Source organism: Mauremys mutica, chromosome 4 (genome assembly GCF_020497125.1).
Source record: "Mauremys mutica isolate MM-2020 ecotype Southern chromosome 4, ASM2049712v1, whole genome shotgun sequence".
NCBI classification, from domain to species: Eukaryota; Metazoa; Chordata; order Testudines; family Geoemydidae; genus Mauremys; species Mauremys mutica.
Genome location: NC_059075.1, coordinates 10,057,723 through 10,085,677, shown reverse-complemented (window position 1 = coordinate 10,085,677; position 27,955 = coordinate 10,057,723). Strand labels below are relative to the sequence as shown.

The 27,955-nt window shown below is 44.4% G+C and overlaps 1 protein-coding gene and 1 non-coding gene across 3 annotated transcripts in view; both read left to right on the top strand.

Moving 5' to 3' along the window:
• Positions 1-1,058: 1,058 nt before the first annotated feature.
• Positions 1,059-27,955, top strand: part of DLGAP5 (DLG associated protein 5) — a 46,917-nt gene continuing 20,020 nt past the window's right edge. Inside the window, exons 1-7 of one of the 2 annotated variants that reach the window (XM_045014175.1) lie at positions 1,059-1,172; positions 6,481-6,731; positions 10,049-10,257; positions 10,868-10,960; positions 13,109-13,205; positions 16,322-16,423; positions 17,541-17,617. In XM_045014175.1, the coding sequence (XP_044870110.1) occupies positions 6,491-6,731; positions 10,049-10,257; positions 10,868-10,960; positions 13,109-13,205; positions 16,322-16,423; positions 17,541-17,617 (819 nt within the window). In that variant the 5' untranslated portion in view covers positions 1,059-1,172; positions 6,481-6,490. Of the gene's footprint in view, positions 1,173-6,480; positions 6,732-10,048; positions 10,258-10,867; positions 10,961-13,108; positions 13,206-16,321; positions 16,424-17,540; positions 17,618-27,955 lie in introns of those variants that run through there. The other variant, XM_045014176.1, reaches the window with a different exon arrangement.
• On the top strand, positions 14,514-14,648 carry LOC123370577. The gene has a single exon (XR_006579474.1).

Genomic DNA, 27,955 nt, shown 5'->3' with positions numbered 1-27,955 from the left:
GCCACTTCTGAAAATCCTACCTGTGCCTTGTTGTTTACAAAATTAAGCCCAGTTACAGTATATATTGTTGCTTAGTGTTGAACGGGAGCAGAATGGAAAGATCTTAAAGGTCAGTTTCCTGTTTGCTGGGTTTTTTATTAGTTATATTGCTGAAGCATGTAGGACCCTAGTCATGGACCAGGACCCCATTGTTCTGTGTGTACAGCACCTAGAACAAAAAGAGAGTCCCTGCCCCAAAGAGCTGATTGCTTTAATTCACACCTACCCTTTGGATCCTCTATTGGTCTTAAAGGGGATACTATCGATTTCAGGCAAAATTCCCCCTTCCCCCTCCACAAAACATTTATAAACATATTATGCAGAACAATATGGAGTTTGAGGGGTGAGAGAATCTAACCTCAAACCCTGCGCAAGGTGCAGGACAGCCCTGCACTTCCAAGGCCATGACACCAGCTTCTCCCCAAACTCTACACACAAGATTGCTGTGAGCAGAAACAGTGCAGCGCAAGTCGCCACCCTGTAGTCACCAGTGGCAAAGGTGGGGGCACAGCCACGCAGTGCCGGTGGTGGCCAAGGCTGCGCAGGAATGGCATGGCGAGCTAGTGCCCAGTGGCAAAGGCCATCCAGCCACCTGACATTACAGGGCCTGGTGGCATGAGGCCCCTGTGGGTGCAGAGAGTGGGGGCTGGTGGCAGGAACATCGGTGGCCCAGCAGCTCGGTGGCGCCCCCTGGGGACACCCCTGACGCTGCCCCGCCCCGGCAGTGCCCCCCCGCCCGGGCTGGGACTGAGGCACTGCCACACAGCTCCCGCTTGCGGCGTCAGGGGGCGCTGCTCACACAGACCATTCCCCCTCCCCCCGGCCCGTGGCGCGACCAATCACAGACCACTCCCGCCTCCCTCCCCCTCGCGCCTGCTAACCAATGACCGACGCAGCGGGAGAGGCTCAGGACAGCCAGTGAACAGCAGGCACAGAGCTCGCGGTGTCCAATGAGCGGCCGGTGGGCGGCTCGGTGAGGCCAATGAGCGGCCGCCGGCGGGCTGGGCTCAGCCAATGAGGTGGGCGGGGTGAGGTTTGAATTGAGCCGGGGCCAGCGAAAGGGGCGGTTGGTCCGCGCGCCTCCAGGTCGTGCCTGCGTCGGGGGACTTGGGGTCTCTGTGGGCCCAGCGCAGGTAGGAAGGCCCGGGCGCGGCGCGGCTGCAGCCCTGCTCCCTGCCGCCTGGAGGGGTCGAGCCAGCCTCTCCCTTCCGGGGTCCCGGCGGGCGGCCTCCGCCCCACAGTCCCAGCGGCGGCACGGGACGGGCTCCGTTCCCTGGCAGTGCCCCCCCCCACCCCCGGGCTGGGTCTCAGTGCAGAGGAGCGTCGGGGAGGGGGGCGCAAAATCCAGCGCGGAGCGAAGCCGTTAACACCAAGGGTGGGGGGAAGGGGGGGGGCGGCGGCGCTACCCTGCAACAGGGGAGGTGACCTGGGGGGGGGTGGAGCTACCCTGCAACAAGGGAGGTGACCTGGGGGGGTTCCAGCATCTGTGGGGGGGGGTGGAGCTACCCTGCAACAAGGGAGGTGACTGGGGGGGTTCCAGCACCTGGGGGGTGAGGAGCTACCCTGCAAAAAGGGAGGTGACTGGGGGGGTTCCAGCACCTGGGGGGGTGGAGCTACCCTGCAACAAGGGAGGTGACCTGGGGGGGTTCCAGCATCTGTGGGGGGGGTGGAGCTATCGTGCAACAAGGGAGGTGACTGGGGGGGGTTCCAGCACCTGGGGGGGCGGAGCTACCCTACAACAAGGGAGGTGACTGGGGGGGTTCCAGCACCTGGGGGGGTGGAGCTACCCTGCAACAAGGGAGGTGACCTGGGGGGGTTCCAGCACCTGGGGAGGGCGGAGCTACCCTGCAACAAGGGAGGTGACTGGGGGGGTTCCAGCACCTGGGGGGGGCGGAGCTACCCGACAACACGGGAGGTGACTGGGGGGGTTCCAGCACCTGGGGGGGGCGGAGCTACCCTACAACAAGGGAGGTGACTGGGGGGGTTCCAGCACCTGGGGGGGTGGAGCTACCCTGCAACAAGGGAGGTGACCTGGGGGGGTTCCAGCATCTGTGGGGGGGGTGGAGCTACCCTGCAACAAGGGAGGTGACTGGGGGGGTTCCAGCACCTGGGGGGGTGGAGCTACCCTGCAACAAGGGAGGTGACTGGGGGGGTTCCAGCACCTGGGGGGGTGGAGCTACCCTGCAACAAGGGAGGTGACCTGGGGGGCAGGGGAGGGAGAACACTAACTCCAGGGGACTGTTCTCTTCCTGGCTCTGCTGGGGGACTTGCACCAGTGGCTTCACTGTGCTGTGCCTGTGTTTCCCCACCTGTAAAACGAGGCTAGCAGTGCCCTCCTTTGTAAAGCACTTCGCCATCTGGTGAGGCGAAGCTCTGCGGTATCGTGATCACTTTTGCCATTTTCTGTTCTGCCTGGGGCATCCACACAATTGCTGATGCTGTTCTAAAAAAATACATTGTGTTGTGTGGCTTTCCTGCAGAGTTTAAACCAGCTGGGTTTGCAGATGCTACTTTGAACATGTGGTGAGGGATTAAAACTTGGGGTGGGAATTGCTGCAGAGAGAAAAATATCAATGAATTTTTCACCTGCCACTTATTCATATGTGTACTTTAATACAAACTTCCAGACCCTCAACTTGAAGTCTCCAGTCTTGAACAGCCCAGGATGGAGTGTAGACTTGACTAGAACATGCATAAGTATCAGAGAAGCATCAGTTGTAATGACCAACTGGGGCCCAGGTTATGCTGCACATAGAGGTCACAAGTACAGTAGGGAAAGAATCCTTATCCAAAATACTACAGTGATGAGATGCAGTGTTGTAGCTGTGTTGGTTCCAGAATACGAGAGGGAAAAGGTGGGTGAGGTACCAAGGAGATGAGCTCTCTTTTCCGTCTGGAAAGGGTACTTACTCTGTCACAAGGAGAGATTGTTTAGCATAAGGGGTAAACAAATCTTCCAAGAATCATTTAAGATGAAGAGGGTAATTAACATCTCTGCAGTCATAACAAAGTTATGACTGTACGTGCCCAGACTTGTCTTTTGAAGGTATTGTGCAGGTTTTCTTTGAGTATGAGGACTGAGAAGTCAGCTAAGGAGCCATCACTTTGTGAAAAGTTTGTAGCACCTTAGAGACTAACAAATCGGCATGTCTAGGACCCGCAGATCTTGAGAGATGTATTGTGGGGGTGTTGATCAGCAGTGTAGATATGTCTGCATATTTTGCATCTGTTGTTCTGGCAGGGTCTTGTTCTGCTTTGAGTTGGTGTGTCCTGGTCTGTGGGAGCTTGCTTGTGATGATGAGATTGAGGGGCTGTTTGAAGGCCAGAAGAGGGGGTTTGGGAAAGATTTCTTTCAGGATGTGGTCACCATCAAGCTCAAAGAAAACCTACTCAACACCTTCAAAAGATTCATAGTCTCATAGACTAAGGTCAGAAGGGACCATTATGATCATCTAGTCTGACCTCCTGCACAATGCAGGCCACAGAATCTCACCCATCCACTTCTATAACAAACCCCTAACTTATGTCTGAGTTATTGACGTCCTCAAATCGTGGTTTAAAGACCTCAAGCTACAGAGAATCCTCCAGCAAGTAACCCGTGCCCCATGCTGCAGAGGAAGGTGAAAAACCTCCAGGGCCTCTCCCAGTCTGCCCTGGAGGAAAATTCCTTCCCAACGCCAAATATGGCGATCAGTTAAACCCTGAGCATGTGGGCAAGACTCATCAGCCAGCACCTAGGAAAGGATTCTCTGTAGTAACTCAGATCCCAACCCATCTAACATCCCATTACAGACCACTGGGCATACTTACCTGCTGATGATCAAAGATCAATTGCCAAAATTAGGCTATCCCATCATACCATTCCCTCCATAAACTTATCAAGCTTAGTCTTGAAGCCAGATATGTCTTTTGCCCCCACTACTCCCCTTGGAAGGCTGTTCCAGAACTTCACTCCTCTAATGGTTAGAAACCTTCGTCTAGTTTCAAGTCTAAACTTCCTAGTATCCAGTTTATAAGCCCGGGAGTTTAAATTCTTAAGTCTGCTAGACTCTCAAAAATCATGGAATCAGCAGAGATACTGGTTTTGTTTTATGACTCACTACAACAATTTAACATACTAAGGGCTTGTCCTCACTTGAAACTACAGTGGCGCAGTAGTGCTTCCATGTAGACACTACCTGCGCCCATAGGAGGGGTTCTCCCATCGGCGTAGATAATCCACCTCCCTGAGAGGCTGTAGCTAATTCCTTCATCAATTTAGCGCTGTCCACAGGGGGATAGATAGTTAAATTGACCTATGTCATTCAGGGTTATGGATCTTTCACACCCCTGACTGATCGTAGTTAAACTGACCTAATCTTCTAGCCTAGACCAGGTCTAACCATCCTTTGTTCTATGTCTGCAGAGGTGTTAGTTGCCTGCTTCATCTTAAAGGTCTCTTGGAACATGTTTACTCCTTATGCTAAACTATTTGTCCTTGTATTTAGCTGTAACACTCTGATTACCTTTTCCAGACCTGAAGATCTCTAGCTCAAAAGCTTGTCTCTTTCTCCAACAGAAGTTGGTCCAATAAAATATATTACCTCATCCACCTCTCTGTACAGTGATGGTGGTTAGTTATTATTTGTATTGCAGTAGCATTTACAGGCCCCAATCAACTGTCGTGGCCCCATTGTGCTAGGAACTCTCTCAACACAAAAGATCCCTGTTGTTGTACTTCGAGTACTGCACAGGATCTTTTCAGGGGGAATAAGACAAAGCACCACATTTATTGGTAATACATGTATCAATCAACACTGTATCATATGCATATGATATATATTACACTCATGCACTCACATACACACACGCACAAGCATACTCTGTCTTGTTGTTACCAATTAGTTGCTCCCCTTAACTTCAATGGCCAGGTGAGTTAGATGAGGGAGGGGTGGAGCCGGGGTCTGCCAACCCGGATCGATGCTTCCATGTTGACAAGACGAGACCCAAGGTCAGTGGTCCCCAACCTTTTCGTCTGGCAGGCGCCAGACAAAGGACCATGGCACCGGTGGAGCATCCGCCAAACTGCCGCCGAATTTCTGTGGTGTTTCAGCGGCGACGCCTCTCGATGATGTCGCTTGTCGGCAGCAAGTGGCGTCATCGAGAGGCGTTGCTGCCAAAATGCCGCAGAAATTCGGCGGCATTTCAGTGGATGCTAGACCGCCGGCCAGGATGCCGGCACGTTTAGATGCCCCCGCGGGCGCCGTGTTGGGGACCCCTGCCCAAGGTCCTGTGCAAGACACCTCACATTTATAGCAGCTTCCCTCTCATGCAAATCTATACCAGATTCAAAATCTGTGGCTTTGGCTACACTTGCATTTCAAAGCGCTGCCGCGGCAGCGCTTTGAAGCGCTAAGTGTAATCAAAGCACCAGCGCTGGGAGAAAACTCTCCCAGCGCTGTCCGTACTCCACTTCCCTGTGGGGAATAACGGACAGCGCTGGGAGCGCGGCTCCCAGCGCTGAGGCTTTGACTACACTGGCGCTTTGTAGTGCCGCAATTTGCAGCGCTGCAGAGGGTGTGTTTTCACACCCTGCTGCAGCGCTGCAAATTTGTAAGTGTAGCCAAGCCCTGTGTCTGTGTCCTTTGTACTGCTTCTTTCTGGGTGTTGTCCCAATGCTGTTCAAAGAGGGTGTTTTCAAAAGAAGGTGCTTGCTTCTAACCCGCAAGGCTGTCAATATGTCTACTCTTCTTTAGTGAGCCCACTTGACAAGTTTTAATGTTCTTTGGTCTGGCTTCCATCCCCTCTCCAACTGCTGCAGCTGAGGTGCTTGCCTTCCAGGCCTTGCTCATTCACACCTTATTCATTCAACAGGGCAATTGATTAAAAGGTGGGAGGGGGGGGAGATCTTATTCTACTTTTAGCAAAAAGACATTTTTGTTAACATTATACCAAGGCTCAATACAAAGTTTTCTATATAAGGATCTGATACAAAGTTGTATGAAAATAGAGACATAATACAAAGTTGTATGAAAGTTATGTGAAGATGCTTAATGCAGAGATTTATCTACACCTGCCCCAACAATGTCATAATCTAAATTGTCAATGGCTTCTAAGTAGCTTCTATGGTGTTTTGGTTTACTTATGATTCCTTAGCATGAATAGGTGTGGTTGCATAGGACACCACCCAGTAAGGATAGCCAGGCAAGTACCAATCTGGTGGCAAAAGCCTACCCTACCAGACCAGTAGGATGCCAGTGGCTTAGGATCCACTGGTTAAAAGTATTTTTAGTGTCTGATGCATATGGCTCTTCACTACAACCATTACTGAAACTCTAACAAAATGAGGTACTTGGAAGCTTTCAGTGGCTACTGTTACTTTAAAGGCTTCAATGTAAAATTACAATAAACCAGAACTTGATCATTTGTCTTATTTCCTAATTCCTTATAAACTTGTTCTAGGGTCGTTAAGATGGCTGCTACCTCCCAGTTTGCCAATCGATACAGAAAGGATCTGAGCACAGAAACGCTTAGGACAAAAGTTGCACGCAGGAAGTCACTGATTCAAAAGGAGAACAGACACAAGCAATTTGAAAGGAGCAGACAGTTTGGACTGGCAGATGTCAATGTCCAGTTACCGAAAGAGAGGGGACTTCCTAAGCTGGACGAGACAAACGAAGTGTGCTCTCAGGAAAAGACCACAGCCAAATGGAGTGAGTAAAAGCTTATAGTACAGTTCTGCATTAAAATATTTCTTAAATTTCTTTAAGCTGGTTTATGGCTAAAGAAGCTACATTTGCAGTCATAGGGATTTAACCGTGTGTGGTTGCGAGCATTATAAATTGGATAATTGGAGATTTGAGTCCTTTGGCTACCAGTCCAGTTCTTCCTTTCCCCCCCCCCCATTTCAGTGATCATGGTTCATTCTTCAACCTGTTTTGGATTTCATGCATATCTTATTGTGGGCACATTTTATTGATTCCATTTATAAACTGCCTATGATTAGTAGATGTTTTAATAAATGATTAATAACTGCTATAAATTGTCTAGCCAGCAGCTCAATCATTTGCTTATCTCTGGCTTACAACCACCTATAACACCTTCCGATGTGCTTATAACACATACCAATGTCTGTAAAATGCTGTGGAGAATGCAGGAATGTTTTGGTATTATTTTTGATAGTATGGGGTGACTCAGTTTACCCACTGAGTGGTGATACTTGCATCTACACTACAAAGTGGTGCTTGTTAAGAGTATGGAAAAGAATCACACACTGCTAGCTGACTTAGCTATGCTGGCAGAATTCCTGGTTTAGATGGGACTGGGTCAACAGAAGAATGCTTCTGTTGGCTTAGCTAATGTTGCTTGGGGAGGTGGTGTGGCTATGCCAGCAGAACTCCTGTTGGCTTACTGTGTCTCAGCCAGGGGCTGCTGCTGGCCTAGCTATACTGGCAAAGGCTCAGTAGTGTTGACAAGTCCTTATTGTAAGGTTGATTCCTGCTCTGGACATATAGCTGGATGTCACAGAAGGTACATCTACATTGCAATAAAAAACACGTGGCACTGAGTCTCAGCTTAGATCAATAGACTCTGGCTCATAGAGCTTGGGCACCAGGGCTGAAAATTTCAGTGTATGGGTGGTTCCAAACACTCTTTCGCATGGTTTTGGGTCCAGGTTCCAGCCTGAATGTCTGCTTTGTAACTTTTAGTCACTACAATCTGAGCCCAAGTCAGCTGCCACAGGCCAGCCGCAGCCATGGGTCTTTTATTGCAGCGTAGATGTACCATAGACTAAAGGGTCTGGGTTGGAACAAGGTATCTTAACAAGAAGTGGCTGGAATTAACACATGTGAATGGCAGACCTAGCAACTGGACCAGTAACTCCTAATGACTAGCAGCCAAGAGCAAGTTACTTTCTCCAACTTTGCAGGGAAGCAGAGTGGAAAAGTCCTGGGGAGGAGATATGACGATATTGTGTTAAGTGCACTGCTGCAGACATGCAGGAACTCAGATACAAAACAGATTCCAGGAAGGTATAGCATATTGCAGCCATAGGCACCAACTCTGTAGGTCGGGGTGGGCAAAGGCCTGAGGGCCACATCTGGGAATAGAAATTGTATGGCGGGCCATGAATGCTCACAAAATTGGGGTTGGGGTGTAGGCCCTGGGGTGGGGCCAGAAACGAGTTCAGGGTGCAGGATAGGGTTCTGGGCTGGGGCAGAGGAGTGGGGTACAGGGAGGGGGGTGAGGGCTCTGGCTGAGGGTGTAGGCTCTGGGGTGGGGCTGGGGATGAGAGGTTTAGGGTGCAGGAGGGTGCTCTGGGCTGGGATCGCGGGGTATGGAGGGCAGGAGGGGGATCAGGGCTGGGGCAGGGGGTTGAGGCATGGGAAGGGGTGCAGGCTCCAGCTGGGGGTCTGGGCTCTGGGGTGGGCTGGGGATGAGGGGTTTTGGGTGCAGGAGGTTGCTCTGGGCTGGGATTGAGGAATTTGGAGGGCAGGAGGGGGATCATAGCTGAGGCAGGGGGTTGGGGTGCAGAGAGAAGCTCAGGGATACAGGCTCCGGGAGGCGCTTACCTCAAGTGGCTCCCAGAAGCAGCGGCATGTCCCTTCTTTGGCTCCTGCGTGGCCAGGCGGCTCTGCACGCTGCCCTGTCCGCAGGCACTGCCCCTGCAGGTTCCATTGGCTGTGGTTCCTGGCCAATGGGAGCTGTGGGGGCGGCGCTTGGGGCAGGGGTAGTGTGCAGAGGGGGGCCATGCCACTGCTTCCAGGAGCCACGTGGACCAGCCCCAGACACGGAGCAGGGTTGGGAGCGCCAGAGCAGGGCCATGCTGCTGCTTTCTGGAGCTGTGTGGAGCAGCCCCCGACCCTCTCAAAAAGCAGTATTCTCAATCTGAACTTGTTGAAAGAGTATTTAAATAAATTAAGACATTCTAATACAGGGGTCGGCAACCTTTCAGAAGTGGTGTGCTGAGTCTTCATTCATTCACTCCACGTGCCGGTAATATATTTTAACATTCTTAGAAGGTCTCTTTCTATAAGTCTATAATATAGAACTAAACTATTGTTGTATGTAAAGTAAATAAGGTTTTTAAAATGTTTAAGAAGCTTCATTTAAAATTAAATAAAATGCAGAGCCCCCCAAATCAGTGGCCAGGACCCAGGCAGTATGAGTGCCACTGAAAATCAGCTCGCATGCCGCCTTCGGCACCTGTGCCATAGGTTGCCTACCCCTGTTCTAATAAATACCTTTAAAAATTGTGACTTGCTGCTCTGACATTCTTAAGGGTCTTTTTAACCAGGGAGAAACTAACTATAAAGAACAAACAGTGAAACTGACTTGCACAATGCACAAAGTAAACTGAAAAACACAAATATTTCATTTAGTCATCATAGGTGATACTTGTATCAATATGTACAAACTTTTCAGATGAAAGTGGTTTTTTTTTTCAAGTTGGCATAAGTATTTAATCTCTCACATAATCACTATCTGATTTGTTCTCAATTACAAAACATTTCAGTTTTTTGGCTGCTTTCACTTCTTTTAGTCTGACTTGCTATGAGATGTACAGATTCTGTGATTTGCTCCTCATTTGCCTTAGGGTTGCACCTGAATTCCACTGGATGGATACGAGTTTCACTTTTATACTATCCGTATCCATCTGTTGTTCCTTTTCTTTTACTTAGATTGTAAGCTCTTCGGGGCAGGGATTGTCTTGTTTGTACAGTTCCAAGCACAACTGGGGCTCTGGTCCATAACCAGGGCTCCTAGCACTAATACACAATAAATAATAATAGACACCCTTAGCTGAAACTTGTAATGCAAACACAATCTCAAAGTAAACAGTGAGAGCAACTTTCTGCTGCAATTTCGCATCATCCTCTTGTATCTTAAATAGGAGAACTCTAAATATTTATCAAATGACTTGTGTAACCTTCCAGGCAACATTAGTATTCTGGTCGTTATACTGTATTCAAATTTTGTTAAAGTATCTTCAGAGTTTTGTAAAATGTCCATTTCTGTCTTTTCATAGAACAAACTACAAATGCAGCCTTCAAAACTGAAAATGAGCGCAAGGAAATGCTCCTGCGCTACAAAGAGGAAAAAGAGCTTCGAAAACTAAAAGAACAAAGGGAGAAAGCTAAACGGGGAGTGTTTAAAGTTGGGCTATACAGACCTAATGCACCTGGCTTTCTTCCATTTGTACCACAGAACCCAGTGATAGTCAAGCCAAAGGAGAAGGTAATGAAGAGTAAAATTTGTACTGGTCTTGAATGGCACATGTTAAATAATGCTTTATACGGTTTTTTTTCATTGTTTTATCTTGCAGTAAGAAATTAAGAGATTATGCATATCATTTTTACTAGTTCAAAGACAGTGGACTAACTTCATCACTGTTGTAACATTAATGGAGTCAATGTTATACCAGTAATGACTGGCCTATTTTTTATAAACAAAGTGGAATAGATTTCTATGATGTATAAACTTGCATTCTTGAACTAGGACAGAAGCATCTAGAGCTAGTCTGTTCTACGAAAGCTTTGCCGGTATATCTGTACCTCTTAACGGAAGGGAGGAATATACCAGCAAAAGTAATTTTGTCAGTATAGTCCCCAAACAACATAAGCTATAAGCAAAAGGAGTCTCTTGCTAGTATAAGATGCATCTACATGGGGTTAGTAGTTACATAGTGCTCTCAGGGGTGTGACTAACTAGCATAGCGCAGCAGTGCAGGCAAATCTTTGTAGTATACACCTGTCTTTAGTATGTCAAAACCTTTTCTTCTTAATTGCTGCAGCTGGGGAGAGGGAAAGGAATATACTAACTTCTGTTTCTTTGGGCATGTGTCTAGGTTGCTCCTACTTCTTCTGCAAGGATTACAAGATCAAAGACAAAGAGCCAAGCAGAACAAACTGTTAAGTCAGCTAGATCTCAGCAGTCTGTGGTTTGTCTTCTGTTTTTTTGTTTACAAATTGGGAGAATTAGATGTGCGTAATAACTGTGAATGTTGTAATTCCTTTAAAATCCCTCGTTTTGGGTCATGTGTACTTGCATTCAAAACTTTATTGCCGAGCTGACAGTTCTAACTATTGTAAACAAGCTTTACAGATAAGGGTATAAACACTTGCCTATAGTTTCAGGGAGCTGACTGATCACATGGTGCTGCCTGTTCTTGCTTCCACCTGCTAAATTGCACTAAAGAAAACTAACTTAGTTCTGTATAAATCAAAAATAATTTCTTTATTGTTTTTTCATAGAAAACAATTGCTCTACTTATCCCAGGGATGATATGTGATCACAAAGTAGAGGTGGTTCATGAGACAATCCAATATTTGGTTCTCACTATGGACATTTTTTTGAAAACACCTGTACTAGCAAATAACGTAGTTTACAAATGTGTAGGATTTCTTTCTGTATGCAGTGTAGTTGTAGCCATGTCAGTCCCAGGATATTAGAGAGAGACAAGGTGGGTGAGGCAATATCTTTTATTGGACCAATTTCTGTTGGCGAGGCAGAGAAGCTTTCAAGCCACACAGAGCTCTTCGTCACAGAGCTGAAGCCACAGACCTGTGGCTCAAAAGCTTGTCTCTCTCACCAACAGAAGTTGGTCCAATGAAAGATATTACTTCTCCCATCTTGTCTCTCCAACTTCTTTCTGCTCAGTTCATCTTTCCATGTTTTTAAATTCCTCCTTCTCCTACCAAGTCTTTCAATAGCCATTACTTTGGCTTGGAGAATTGGTGAACTATGATGAGCTTTGCATACAGATCTTTGAAGATAAATAACCTTTCCTAACCTTCTCATTCTATGTTACCTTCTGGCTTCATGGCATAAATGGTTTGAGAACCAATCTGAACACTAGGTTCACCGTAGGTGTTTACTTCTACAAAACAGGCCATGGATTTTTATGTTCTTATACAGTGGAACAAGATCTCTTGGTTTTTAATGTCTCATTTAAAAGGTCCTCACATGTTACATTGCATACTACTCATTTAACCTTCTAAAGATGAGGGATTGAGTTAGCCATAGGGATAGATCCTAGCTGGGCTCCAGGGAGTCTAAAATAGCAAATCTGATGCTTAGAATGCTAACCCTTCCTTTCTTTATTCTGCATATTGCTTTGCTAATTTTCAGTGATGAAACTAGCAAATGTGTCAACTGAGCAGTTGTACAATCTGAAATGAGAACCCTCTTTAAGAATTTTTGAAGACTGACTGTACGCAAGTATCCCACTGCAGCACTGGACCTTTGGAGTGATGGGTCCAGGACCCAGTTCTGTTTTATTTTGTCAGCAAGGATGAGTTCAGAGTTTTGTCTTGTACCTTTCATGCCTAACTTGATTATCACTTAATACTTTATTAACATCAAAGGCTAAACTCTCCAAGTTATACTGTGTGCTGTTTACTTGACACCACTTTCTGCTTCGTTATGATTTGCTTCTTTATGGACTAGAGTACTTTGTGCATTTCAGATGCAGTTAGTTCTGACCTCTTTCATGACTAACTTTCTCTGCTTTGAACAACTCTTCAAGGTTGAAACATTACAATATTGTCTTGCTGTTGGTTTAATTGAATATTGTAGTTGGACTATCTATCTTTTTGGGGCACTACATGTATATGTTTGGGGGCAACTTAATTTGAAATAATTTTTGAAAGAGGTCACACTTTTTGACTCTCTTACAGTCTTGTCTTACATAATGTGAACTTACATTTGAAGGATCTCTACTCATAACTTTCACTCTATGTACTAAGTTTTCTGAGAATTGGTATCTAACTTGCATTACATGTGCATAAAGGTCCAGCAGAAATCAGTACCCACTTCCAAAATAGTTTAGAAACCTAGTTCAAGGACTCGCTTCACTCTTCACCCATCCAGTTGAGAAAGGGTCAGAAGTATAATGTAAAAATTAAGAGAAGTATCTAAAATGGACTGTTTCAGTTACCTTAATCTCTCATTTTAAACACTTAAAATCAGTGAGACGCTAATCAGGGCTTTCTAGAAGAGGTACAAAGGAAGTATGAAAGATGGGGAAAGAATTAGTCTTGTTTATTTTTAGAAAGGTGAAGTTTCACAAAACATACCTTCTTTATAGATCTATGCTGACCATGCTACCAATGGGCATAGTGTGCGCCCTACCCAAACTGGATGCAGACAGACATGTGCAGACAAAGTGACTGAAAAAAAGAAAGGTAGGAATGTAAAATGGTTTGGAATGTGAAAGGGGACACTGGGTTAAAAGGTCATAGCATTGGGACATGGATTGCCTAGCATACTATTAACCATGAAAAAGTGAATTTTCAGTCCAATTTACTTTTTTCCTATTTGCATTGTTTTATTTTTTTGCACTTCCCTCTGCTTGAGCAAAATGGATGGCTCAGTTTCACTTTGTGAATACTGCAGGGGATGTTATTTTCAGATTGTTCTGTTAAAATTAATGAAAAACGTTGCTTATACACTTTGTAAGAGCCTGTGCTCCAAAAATAACTTGTCTACCTGATTTCCATTTGAGTCCACACTTTCAGCACAACCCAGGCAGGACTTTCCATAGCTCTTGATCTTTTAACTGAGTTATCTGTAGGTGTGCACCCTCTCCATACCAGTAGTACCTGTGCTGTCCCTGTGTTCAAAGATTAGATTTTTTTTTCTCCCCTAACCGCAGTCAGTGAAGTTGTGCCTGTTGGACTGTCTTCAGCCATGCCTGATTTCATGCAAAGCACTCCAGCATCTCAGCCCCTCTCTTTCTATATCCTTTGACCATTTTTCTTTCTTTGGTTGTGCCTTGAGAAAGATTTCAGATTAAAGCTGTTTTTTTAATTTGACATTGGCTGCAGCTTGCTGCATGTTTTCATGCCTCCAGGGTTTCATTCTCTTTCCCTATGTCCCTATTATACCTTCTCTTTCCCTATGTTGTGGCTCCATTGTATAGTTAGTGCATCTCTACCCAAATCATAGTTTGCATTCATGGTTTTGGAACAAAGCTGAAAGTTCTAATTATTGTGAACAATCGGTATGCAAAATATACCCACCACCCGTAACTTCAGGATAGGTTTGTCAAAAGGCTTTAATATAGTCAGGTTGCTATTATCCAGTCCAGAATAGGTTGCAAGTTAGACTGGAATAATAAAATGATTTTTTTACCAAAAAGGCTGCTCAAACCAAGATAATGTGCAAATATAGGGGTTTTATTAAGTAGTGTGGACTAAAATATCTGTCCATAGAACATCTTGTCATTGAAACGGAAAAGCTTTAGAGATACAGATGTTAATGTAGACACCATGTTTTGCAAGTGCCACACATCCAGTGTAGTCATTTTCTGAAAAAGATGTTATAATGTGTGAATGAGTTTGTTCAAACTGACGTTCCTAAAGTAGCTCAACACCTTGAAAAATGGTTCTGAAGAGAGTAGGCTTAAATGGCTTACAGATTAAACAATTTGCCTTGCATGCCAGAGGCAAGAGTTCCTACCCCCTGTGAGATATTAGGGCAATTAGATAAATGTGGCTGTATTTGGTACTGGTTGCATTGGTCAGTGGTATAATGTGATCCTAAGCAGCTGCATACATTAAGAAATGATTCTTGCTGACAGTATGTCTAGTTTAGGGGTCCCCGGCGCCCGCAGGGGCATCTAAATGCGCCCGCGTCCTGGCTGGCGATGGAGCATCTGCTGAAATGCCACCAAATTTCTGTGGCATTTCGGCGGCGACACCTCTTGATGACGCCGCTTGCCGCCAAGTGACATCATCGAGAGGCGTCGTCGCCGAAATGCCGCAGAAATTTGGTATTTCGGCGGATGCTCTGCCGCTGCCACAGTCCTTTGTCTGGCACGCGCCAGACAAAAAGGTTGGGGACCACTGGTCTAGTTATTGGACTTCCCGTGTGATGGCTCCATACACTTTTAAAACATGCAACATATGTTTTTAGAGTGATTTCAGAGTAGGCAATGGTCCTTAAATATCACTGTGATATAGGTGCCTTAAATACCTTAGATAATTGTGTGTAATTTTCAAATTCACTTAAAAATCTCAGTAGTTTCCAGCATGGATTGTTGTAAATCGCTGATTTTAATTATTTAAATCAGCAAGTAGCAAACGATGATTTAAATAATTGATTTTAGTCATGCTTTCTATTAGTACTTTAGTTATTTTCTTAAAAGGTTCATAATTTACTAGATAACAATCTGAGTAAAAAGTCAGTTGTCAAGCTGCATTTGAAAATTGTAAATCAATTAAAAACATGCACAAACAGCATTTTAACATTGTTTTTCATTAAATAAAACTACCTTAACTGTGTTGGATACATAAGGGAAAAAGTGAAACTAAAAGTATTCCTACTAAGCTTTTCTGAACAACGTGGGGTGAGGGGGGAGTACTCTTATTTGGGAAAAACAAAATACCAACATTGACTCCATTAAGATGGAAAATGATATAGATACTTGATACAATACATGACATATGTCATTTTTTAAAGCTTGACCTCAAAAGTTACTATGTTTGTCCTTGACTCTGCTTATAAAACAGCAACCTTTAACTTGTTACTTAGTGTGTGTAGTAGAAAGGTCATGTAGATTCAGCATATTTTTTATTTATTTAAATGGTTATAATAGGTGATAGTAAATATAGGCCTTAGCATAGTTTGTCATACATTTAATTCTAAACAGATTTATTTTTGTTAAAAAGCATATAATTTATTTTTTAATATATCAATAACTTTTATCTACTCAGGTCCTAGGCTAAAGCTTTTTGCCTGAAAAGTGTATTCAAAGACTTATCCTTAGAGGAAAGATGGCTTTGTGGTTAAGGCACAAGTTTGGGACTTGGGAGGTCTGGGTTTAATTCCGAGCTGGGCTGTGTACTTCCTGTGTGAGCCTGGGCAAGTCACTGTCAATTCCATGTCTGTAAAATGGGAATAATAGTCACTTTTTCTTACTTTCTTTCTGGTCTATTTGGATTGCAAACTTTCAGGACCCAGGGACTCTTATTATGCATATGTACTGTGTCTAGCGTGATGGGCTTTGATCTCAATTAGGGTTTCTAAGCACTGCCATAATGCATTCTGAGGCTTTGCGCTGTCTTTGGCAACTCAAAGCACTGTCCTGATGCAAGGATTGATCTTTGCCCTCAGTGCTCTGGGAGCACCAACTGCATTAGCATGGAGAAAAGTCTGGCGACCTGCATCTGGTGCTGATGCCAATGCATTTACCGCTGGCTTTTATAAAACCAGAACTATGGGCCTAAATTGATATTTTAATGTTGCCTCCTTGCAAGTTATGGTGAAATAGCCTTGGGAATTATGATATTCCTTGCAGTGGTGATGCAACCTGAAGTCCCTACAGCCTCAAATGTAAGAATCACCAGAGCAACCTCCTCTACTCTGACCAAACAGATGTCAAAGCCAGCTACCACCATGAGTAAGTGAAGCAGTAAGACTCCTATATTCTTGGTATTCATAGAAAAACTATTTCAGCTTGTACAGCTAAGACTGGGTGTTCAGAGGTGGCACAGAAAACTTAGTATCAAACTGGCAGATAGAAAGGAAGGGTCTAAAATTGGAAATTGGTAATTTCTCCTATGAAAGAAGGTCTTGTAACTGCAGCCTCCATTTCAGTGTTTAACCCAATATGCAAAAGTCAACATTAGAGAGTTGGGGGAAAATACAGCTATATGAAAGTATTTATACCTTATGTTAATTAAAGGCTGGCGCACTTGTGCTTTTTCTTATCTGGCTTAATGTCATACTAGTCTAGTTGGTTGAGTAACCATGAAAAGATTTAGGTTATAAATTATCTCTGTCTAGTAACAGAAATCAAAAGAAATACATTGTCTGATGTAGGGGCTGCTCTCCATCTGTGTTTGTACATTGCCCAGAACAGTGGGACCCCAATCTTTGGGGCTCTGAGAGAAATGTTTAATAATGTTATCCCTTCTTGTCCTCAAGATAGCTGTCAGAATGTAACACTTTCTTTCATGCTGCCCATTATGCATGGAATGTACCTCCTGAATTAAACAGGCCACTACCACTGTCGTGATCATATGGATGACTAACATCAAGTAATCATGCATGATTTTAATCCTAGTGTGTCCATGTGGCAAGAGGAAAGTAGATCAAATTCTGGACTCAAAACTATTTGACAATGTCACTTCAATCTTTAAGGAAATATTGTAATGTTTGTTTTTAGTGTTCTGTCGTTTTATCTTGGGGAAGCTGGAGTAGTATAATTCTTTAGATATTTCAGTATTAGCCCTATGGGGAGCTAAAAATCATTTCAAAGACTAACGTCTTGTGTTTTGGAGGGGGGGAAATCTGATATTGGTTCTTGGTAGCATGGCTCTCATCATGCTGCTAAATCCTAGAGCATTTTTTGTATAAACTGTACAACTTTAACTACTCCCTTTCTGTAACCATTGTGATATGCCATTATTTTTTACTTGTTTGTGTTTTCATGGTCATATAATAATTTGAAACTTCTGATGAAAGATGCTGTATAAATAAGCTATCTGTTTTTAATTGGCATGGAATCTGTTCAGCCTTAGGTAACCAACAACAAAAAAAGACAGCAAGTAGAGGAAAACAGCAAAAAGAGATCAAAGCTGAGAATGTAGAGGTATGTTACTTGATATTTGTAAATATGAAAACTGAACAAAGGGTATTAACGGATTCAGGAGTGCCTACAAGAAGCAACTGTACTATATAGGCACTGGAGTCAAAGCAGTGGTCACTATTTTAGCTAATATCTTCATTGGTCTGCTTGCAACTTGTGGATTAACTTGTAACTACTGTTGCATTGTTTTTTTAATTTTCATATTAATATGTTTAGGCTTAACTCTTCACATTGTAAAGTTTCAGAACTTTTTGCTTACAACCAGACTTTAAATATTCCATGTGAGCAATATTAATCCAATTTTAGTATTCTTATTTAAAAGACCACTGCCCTTGCTACTTTGATCAGAAAATACTTTGCCATAAACGTGGTCTTGATGAGATGTATTTAAGTAGACATAGGAACTTTGTATGGAATAGTCTCTAGTTATTTCATGAGGAAAATACATATACTTCCAAAACAGTTTCTCAGAATTAGCATATGTAGTTTATAGCAATGTACAGATTAAAAGTCTGGCTTTATGCTTTTATAGAAGAGCGCATGTACCCTTACATGAGCTTTGTATGCACGTCAGTGGTTTTTTAGGCAAGTTGGGTTGCCTGCAAAAGTATTCCGCAAAATTCCCTAGACTTGTGCACGCACATCCAGGTGTTTTGTGCATGGAATTTGTGAACAAAACTGCATGTACACTTTTAAAAATAAATGGGCCTATTTTTTTGTTATAGGCCAAGCCTATTAGGCTTTTTGGGAGTCTTAGTTAATATCTATTTGAGTGTCATACTGTTGTATGGCTTTTAACTGGTACCTGCAAGATCATATTTGACCGAGATAGAGTTTTAAACACAAATGTAGCTACAGAAATGGCATGTTCAATTAGTTTTTGTGTGATCAAATGTACAGTGTAATCATGCTCTTTCAAAAACTCCTGGTATTCCAAAATGTTTTGGAGGCGTTATCTGGTTCAGATACTCCTATGCATTTTCAACGTCTCGGGCCAAATCTTGCTTGCTTAACCATGTGTAACCACAGTGACTTAATTACTGGTCATCAGCCCTAATTTAAATTAGTATAGAGGCATTTATCTGGAATATGCAGTTATTCACCTTCTATATGCACACACAAAACTTCACTTGCTGCGTCATAAGGAAACAGCATGCAGAGTACCTTGTTTCTTAACTACCACGTCAAAATTTAGCATAATATTCCATTCCTCACTGAAGGCTGTACTGAGAGTTAAGTAAAATGGTCTTTGAATTGAGTGAACAAGTGTCTGAACAAGCTTTTCATGCTTATATAACTGAAAATTTTTTCAAAAGTTGCCAAAAATCATCTTCAGATTGAGTATCTCAAAAATATCTCCGCTTTCTGTGCCAAACGTTTAACCCACTGAAAATGGGGTCTAAAATAAGCCATCCCAACTATAACACACATTCTTTTTAGGGTGGTTGCAGATGTGTATTCCGCTCAGGTGTGGTGGAGAACTTTGCCTCGTGATACCTGCAGGGGCAGTACTTTAGCCTCTTAGCCCCTCCCTGGCTTATTTAAAGGTGGTGCCACCCAACTCCCCCTCGGTTCCTTTTCACCACCTGCCACTAGAGTTGGAACATTCGATGTAGTAGTTTACTTCGCTCAATCTGTTTTTGGGGCTTTTATTGTATATAGTTTAGTAGTACACTTAAATTGAGTCACAATAGTTAGGATAGACAGACAGGGTATGTCTACACAGCAAAGAAAAAAAAATGGCTGGCCTATGCCAGCTGGCTCTAGTTCCCAGGGCTCAGGCTGCAGGGCTCTTTCATTGCTGGATAGACTTCTGGGCTCGGGCTGTAGCCCGAACTCTGGGACTCTCCCACCCCGCAGGGCTCTAGAGTTTTTCTTTGGTGTGTAGACATACCCCCCCCCCCTATAGTTTAAGCCAAGGGTTAAACTTTGTCAGTCGTGTGGGTTGGCTGTCCCCACTAGTGACCCTCACGCGCAGTGTTTGTTGTGCCTGGGAAAAGGGCACATCTAAAGAATGGTGTTCTGTCTGCCAATCATTTCAAAGGAGAACACTGGTGACAAGCTATTTGCATCTGAAGCGCAGCACCTTCTAGAGCAGGCCATGAGTTCCCTGTTCTTCTCCCCCCCCGCCCCCCAACCTTGGTACCAGGGACCTCCACAGACTGTCCAGCCCTGCACTCTCCTTCAGAGATGAAATGGAATGTTGCTTCCGACACAAGGTCTGGTGCTCCACATAACAGAATGAGGGATTATTCCAAGGAAGAGGTCCAACAAGACGGACCAAGACCATTCCAGGACTCAGGGATTTCCACTTAATCTTCTAAGAGGAGCGCTGGCTGGCACTATAATTCCTCCTGTGTGCAGGATGGAGCTGGGCTGTCACACCGCTTCCCAGTACTGCGACGAGATGAGTTGGACACTGTACCACCAACTCCAGTATCGGCCATGACATCTGTTGAGTCTGATACCGATGTCAGGATTGGCACTGACTGTACGCCATTAGCATACAAGGCAGTGTCAGACCTGCTCTGCCTTTCCTAGCTTGATTTCCCCAATATATCAAGAGCATTTGGCAGCCAGGGATGCTGCTGTGCCCTCTGCGCCATGAGGTTTGATCGCAAAGATGTCTTGTTTGTCAGCACTATATTCTCTCACCAAATTCTCTCACCCTGAGTGATAAACAGGCTGGTAGATTCTTAAGGTACAAGCTGCCTTGGCTTTCCCAGGTTTTCATACACAGGCTAGCAGTCCCTTAGCTGGGGACCATCACTTCCCCCCTGTTCAGTCTTTATTCCTCAGGTGTTTCCAGGTGTGGTGTTGTAGGGAGAATAAGGTACCATCATGATGTCATTGTCACCCTTTTATATCTTCTTTTCACTTGCTGGAAAGCTCTTTTGCTGTGACCTGAGTCAAACAGCACTACACAATGGGAACTATCTCTGAGAGGTTTCTGTTGTACACAGTTCCTGGGGTAATCCTTGTGCTTGTATGCATTTCCTCAATAAGGCATTAATATTGTTTGGCCTTTTTACTGTTGTATCCAAAAGGGGTGTTTTCAACCTCACAACATATTTCAGTAACACATACATAACCAAACTTCACATACAACAATAGCACATACAATCCAACGAGATATTAATGTCTAGCAGATCAAGACTTTTAGAATGATACCTCGCAAGGCATATTTTGTACAAAACATATCCTAATTACATGACAGTGGTGAATATTGGGGTGCCAGGGTGTCACAATACCTCCCTCATTTGCTTCAGTATTGTGTGGAATTGTGATGCCTCTTTTGGTACTGGAGGCACCAACTGCTAATTCATCCTTGGTACTGATGCCATCTCCATATTGGTTTTTGGATGAGGTAGGTAATTTGCTTGCCTCATTGTGGATGGCTCTTCCTCTACCAGTGGACAACTTGCTGGTCTTGTCGAGACAGAGTTTGGGCACATCTTCCACTTCTCCGCTGCCTTTGAAGCACTGTTTTCGGAAATCCTCAAAACCATCCACTGCTGGTATAGAGATTGGCACCGTTCTCGCAGTAGGGATGGAGCCCCTGCCCTAGTATCTATTGGTCACCAATGCCTTATCCCTATTCCCAGTTGCCTCCTTGGAATCCTTAGTACAGTCCTTGGTCTGCCAAATCGCATTCTTGGATGCAGTCCAAGGCAAGGTTGCCGATTTCTGCCTGCAGTTTCTCATCCTGAGCCATCTCTATTACATGCGCAGTCTGAGTTCATTCCTCCTGAGCTGGTCCAGACTGATTCTCTCATACCAGAGCTTCTATTGGCCCTGCGCTCTTCCTCATCCTCTCCAGATGACTCTCCCTCACCTGTGCCTGAGATTTTTAAGGATCTCCTGAGGTGTATGGTTTCTGCCTTGGGCATTCAGGCTGAGTTCATGCAGGAGAAGACACACAAGTTGCTGGATATACTCCAGGGAGGGTGGCTCTCCAGGTAAACTAAGCCTTCTTGGCATTTGCAAAGTCCTTGTGGAATACCCCAGCTTCATTATCACCTACAGCAAAGCATTCTGAGAAGCGCTATAATGTTCTCATGGAGGTATTCAACTGCTTCTACTCCCATCCAGCCTCTAACTCTCTCGTAGTAACAGCAGTAAATGACCGATCATGACGGGGAGAGATGAATCCATCCCCAAGAACAAAGAATCTAAGAGGCTGGACTGGCTGGGGGTGGAGGGTAATAATTTACATGACTACTATTACAAATGTGCATTGTAAATCAGCAGGCATTGTTATCTATGGACTTGTCTTCACAAACAGCAGCACAGCTGCACTGTTGTGACTGCTCCGCTGTCGCACTTTAGTGAAGGTGCAGTTACTAGGCTGACAGGAGAGCTGCTATGGATGTAGTTAATCTGCCTCCCTGAGAGGCAATAGCTATGTTGATAGGAGAAGCTCTCCCACTGACATAGCGCTGTCTACACTGGGTGCTAGGTTGATATCACTGTCACTCAGGAGTGTGGATTTTTTACACCTCTGAGTAACATAGTTTATACCTATATATGTCTTTATGGTAGACCTGGCCTAAATATGACTTCATCAATTTGGACACTATCTCCAAATTCATGGATAACTCGCCAGAAAGAGAAGAATTTAAGGTGTTGGTTGGAGAGGGCCGTCTGGTGGCCAAAACTTCATTGCAGTTGTCCCTGGATGTGGCAGACGCCTCTTTTAGAATCACAGTAGAACCTCAGAGTTATGAACACCAGAGTTATGAACTGACCAATCAACCTAGCACCTCATTTGGAATGGAAGTATGCAATCAGGCAGCAGCAGAGACCAAAAAAAAAAGGCATGTACAGTACTGTTAAATATAACCTCCAAAAAATAAAATAAAGGGAAAACTTAAAAAAAATTTGGCAAGGTAAGGCAGCTGTTTCTGTGCTTTTCATTTAAATTAAGATGATTAAAAGAAGCATTTGTCTTCTGCGTAGTAATGTTTCAAAGCTGTATTAAGTCAATGTTCAGTTGTAAACTTTTGAAAGAACCATAACGTTTTGTTCAGAGTTAAACATTTCAGAGTTATGAACAACCTCCATTCCTGAGGTATTTGTAACTGAGGTTCTACTGTGTGGTATCAGCTGTGACTATGAGAAGCGCCTTGTGGTTGCAGAATTCTGGCATAGTCCCTGATGTTCAGCAGTGTATTGAGGACTTACCTTTCAATGGTAACATTTTGTTTTTGGAGAGAACTGATGAACTTTACATTTTGTTTAAGGAGACCTGGGCCACTTTGTTTCTTGGGGGTTTAAACCCCAGCCACAAGAAGGCATAATTACGGAAGTCAGCAGCGACAGTATCGCTCACAGCCATTTTTCTGGCAGTCATCCTTCCCTGTTAAGCAGCAGGACTCCTCTAGGAAAGGGCATAGATTGCAGCGGAAGAAGCCTTCTGGGTCTAATTTTAGCTAGCAAGCCCAGCCCATTGTCCTCCATCAAGTAAGCAGACATTTTGACTTTCAGATCCAGGACAGCATTCCGGTATCAAGTGGAGTGCCCCAAGGGTCGGTGCTGGGGCCGGTTTTATTCAATATCTTCATTAACGATCTGGAGGATGGTGTGGACTGCACCCTTAGCAAGTTTGCAGATGACACTAAACTGGGAGGAGTGGTTGATACGCTGGAGGGTAGGGCTAGGATACAGAGGGACCTAGACAAATTAGAGGATTGGGCCAAAAGAAATATGATGAGGTTCAACAAGGACAAGTGCAGAGTCCTGCACTTAGGATGGAAGAATCCCATGCACTGCTACAGACTAGGGACCGAATGGCTGGGCAGCAGTTCTGCAGAAAAGGACCTAGGGGTTACGGTGGACGAAAAGCTGAATATGAGTCAACAGTGTGCCCTTGTTGCCAAGAAGGCTAATGGCATTTTGGGTTGTATAAGTAGGGGCATTTCCAGCAGATCAAGGGATGTGATCATTCCCCTCTACTCAGCACTGGTGAGGCCTCATTTGGAGTACTGTGTCCAGTTTTGGGCCCCACACTACAAGAAGGATGTGGATAAATTGGAGAGAGTCCAGCGGAGGGCAACAAAAATGATTAGGAGGCTGGAGTACATGACTTATGAGGAGAGGCTGAGGGATCTGGGATTGTTTAGTCTGCAGAAGAGAAGAATGAGTGGGGATTTGATAGCTGCTTTCAACTACCTGAAAGGGGGTTCCAAAGAGGATGGATCTAGACTGTTCTCAGTGGTAGAAGATGACAGAACAAGGAGTAATGGTCTCAAGTTGCAGAGGGGGAGGTTTAGGCTGGATATTAGGAACAAGTTTTTCACTAGTAGGGTGGTGAAGAACTGGAATGGGTTACCTAGGGAGGTAGTGGAATCTCCTTCCTTAGAGGTTTTTAAGGTCAGGCTTGACAAAGCCCTGGCTGGGATGATTTAGTTGGGTTTGGTCCTGCTTTGAGCAGGGGGTTGGACTAGATGACCTCCTGAGGTCCCTTCCAACCCTGAGATTCTATGATTCTATGATTTGTGACTTCTGTGCCCCCATCTCTTCAGTTTGGGGACAGGCTGTCTTGCTTTTATGGTGCTTGGGATACAATAACTCCTGACAAATGGGTCCTAAGCACCTTCAGATTATGCCATTCAGTTCCTCTGCATCTCTCCTACCCTGTCCCTCCTCAAGAACCCCTCTTGCGAGCCACTCTTTCTTCAGCTGGTCTAAATTCTGTGTGCTTAGAGAGATCTATAAAGGAGGTCCCGCTGAATCACTGGGGAAAGGGATTCTATTCCCGATATTTCCTGGTCCCCAAACCCAAGGGAAGGACGAGGCCAATTCTTGATCTCCACAGTCTTAACAAATACATGGGATTCTGTATGGTCACTCTAGCAATGATCCTTTTTGCATTAAATCACAACTGGTTTGCTGCCCCTGCTCTTCAAATGCTTATTTTCATGTGGTGATTTTCTCAAGCCATAGGAAGTTTCTGAGACTTGTTATGGCAGGTCAGCATCAGTACGCTGTGCTTTCCCTTGGCCCATCCTCAGCTCCTCATGTTTTTACCAAATGCATGATGGTAGTGACGGCATACCTCAGGAGAAGAGCAATTCACATCTTCCCATATCTGAACTGATTAGTGAGGGTCAAGACAAGTCCTCTCACATGTTCAGTTCATTGTTACCCAGGGTTTTCAGAACCCAAAGTAGTGGCAACTTAACTGTTTCAATTAAAGCGGTGTCAGGAATAAATCAATGGGAACGCAGCACTTCCGGATGATGAAAATTGATAAAGTAAGCATGCTCTTATCTAAAACTACTATTTATTAGATTTACGCACATACAGACGTAAGCAATAGGTTTAGAATATCTCAGATAATTACCCAGAATCTGAGATGGTAGTGAGTAATTAGCAGCAGGTCAGCAATAGCCGCTAGCTTTCCTGCTGGGGAGTATGGTCTCAGGATAGCTTCAGAGAACTGTTCCAAAGTACTCGCTATTGTCTTTTTATAACTAACCTTTACAAAACACATAGCTCATAGTAAACCCCTACTGGGTCATCACCTCTCCTAACTTCAATAAACTACTTCTCAAAAAGACATTCCTAACAATCTTAGTCATAATAAGCTGCTATATCAGAGGCACCCAAACTCAATGTCTCCATCCACTTACTCTCTTTCAGTCTCAGTTTGAGTCTTTTCTCCCCTCCCATTGTGGTTAGCAGAAACTGCAAGCCTACAGCTAGTATTTGGCCTTGCCTCCAGAAGCACGGCTTGTCCAAATTAACCCTTAACTATGTGGTGGTCTATTTTATTCATGGTGACTGAATGCACACAACATGGTTGCCATCAGCTTGATCAAATTCTGGGATAACATTCCCCTCAATTCCAGGGCAACAACACTGCACCTTTTCAATTATCTGAGTCTGATCTTAAATGAGGGGAGGTTGGACATTAATACTAACTCAAAAAATCAAGTTCATTGGGGCCCTCCTAGGCTCCATAAGATCCAGGGCATTCCTATCAAATGAGCAATTCCAGGCAATTAGTCGCCTATGTCTCTCTCTGCTTTCACACTTCTACCATCTAAGTGTGCCTGAAGTTGTTAGGCCATATGGCTGCATGCACTTAAATGGTCCCGCATGCAAGATTTCATGTTCATCCTCGTCAAATCTGGTGGAGGTTGGTCTGTTGCCCAAATTGTCAGGTATTGGATGGGCTGGTCTAAGTGCATCCAGTGGTTCTGAACTCCCTTCAGTGGTGGACAGTTCAAAGTATACAAAGGTGTTCTCTGCCTGTGTTCTCACCACATCCCCTTAGATGGGATCATAGTTACAGATGCTTCCACAGTAGGTTGGACAGCACATCTGGGGGAATTGAAGATACAAGGTTTATGAACAGAGCAGGGAGCATCTCTTCATATCAGTGTTGTGGGGCTTCGGGCCATTTACAATGTATGCAAGATATTTCAAGTGCAGATACTCACTAACAACATCACCACAATGTATTATGTGAACAAATGGAGGAAACCACTCCCATCAACGTTGTCAGGAGACGATAAAGTTCTGGCAGTTCTGAATCAAAGAGAACATCATTCCCACTGCTGCTCGTTTACCATGGGCCCAGAGTCACTCAGCCAATCATCCTGCAGGAATCCTCCCAGAATCACAAATGGTCTCTGAAGAGCAGTATACTGAGGTCCATATTCACAGAATGGGACATTCCTGCTATTGACCTGATTTTGACAGAGGACAAAAAGTGCAATCAAATTTGCCCTTGAGCAGGTCTCAGTCCAGATTCCTTAGCCAATGCCTTTTATGTGAATTGGGGATCAGCATTGATGTTTGCTTTCCCCCTGATCCCAGTCATTCCTCAGGTCATTCTCAAGCCAAGGATGGATCATGCCAGACTAATTCTTATAGCACCAGTTTGGCCAAGACAATGTTGGTTTTCCAACCTCCTCAGTCTTTGTTCACCCATTCCTCTTCCTTGTTGACCCGATTTATTGACTCAGACTTCACATCCAGCACTGAGCAGTCTGTCCCCAGCATGAATACTAGTATGTCTAGATAAAGAAAGCTGTTCAACAGATTCTGCTTAGCAGTAGAAGGCCCTAGCGGAGGGCTATCTATTTGGAAAAGTGGAAACCGTTTTCCCATTTGGTGCCTAGCCCTGGGGGATTCAACTGATACAGTCCTGCATTTAGGACATCCTGGACTACCTGTTACACCTTCAGTCCTCTGGTCTGTATCTCAGTTTGTTGAGGGTTTGTGTGACATGGACTTCAGGATGAAAAGCTGAAATCAAAGAACAATGTTTTCTTGAACTCCATAGTAATCAGATTTCTGAAAGTGGTCACTTGTCTCTTTCTACCACAGAAGGAAGTGAGACTTAATACTGTGTTAGCCTCCCTTATGGATTCTCCCTTGGCAACTTGTTCTGTCTCTCCTAGGGAGAAAGACAGTGTTTCTTGCAGCCATAACTTCTGTGAGAAGAGTTAGTGAGCTGTAGAGCCCTGATGGCAGGCCCTCTGTATACTTATTTTTTCAAGGACGAGATTGCCTTGAGACCTCATCCTAAGTTTTTAGTCTCAGGGGGGTGTCACTATTTCATCTTAACCAGAAAGTTTACTTACCTATATTTTTTCCAAAATGTCATTCAAATGCTGATGCACAGTGTCTTCTTTCCTTGGATGTGAGACAATGCTTGGCATTTACTTGGAAAGAACTAAGCCATCTTGTTTCCTTGTCTTTTTGTTTCCTTTGCGGATTGCAAAAGGGACAAGTGCTCTCTGTGCTGGCAGTTCCAAGGTGGATAACATCCCATGTTACAAGGGCTTATTATGAGATAACTCAGACCCCGCCTCTGCAGAGATTGAGCCCATTTGACAAGGTCCCAAGTGACATCAATCGCATTTCTCAGTGACATTTTGATATTGAATATTTGCAGGGCTGCTACTTGGTCTTCCATACATATTTTTACCAAGCATTATGCTGTTACGTCTGCATCCAGATCAGACATGAATTTTAGGAAGGCAGTCTTGCTATTACTCTTTAAGGAAACTTCAAGCCCCACTTCCTTCTATTATTGCTTGTGAGTTACCTGAGTGGAATACATGTCTGCAACCACTCAAAGATGATTGTTACTTTCCTGTACTGTAACTGTTGCTCTTTGAGATATGGATGCAGACTTGTATTCCCCAATCCACCCTCTGTCTCCTCTGCCTCAGTCTCAATTCTTGACAGTCAGTATGAAGAAAGTGATGGAGAGCAGGGCCACACTGCCCTTAAATAGCCTGGGGAGGGGCTAAGGGGCAACAGTCGCGAGCACTATCCCTTTGGGTACTGCTAGGCAAAGTTCTCTAGCTTTGGTGCACTTGG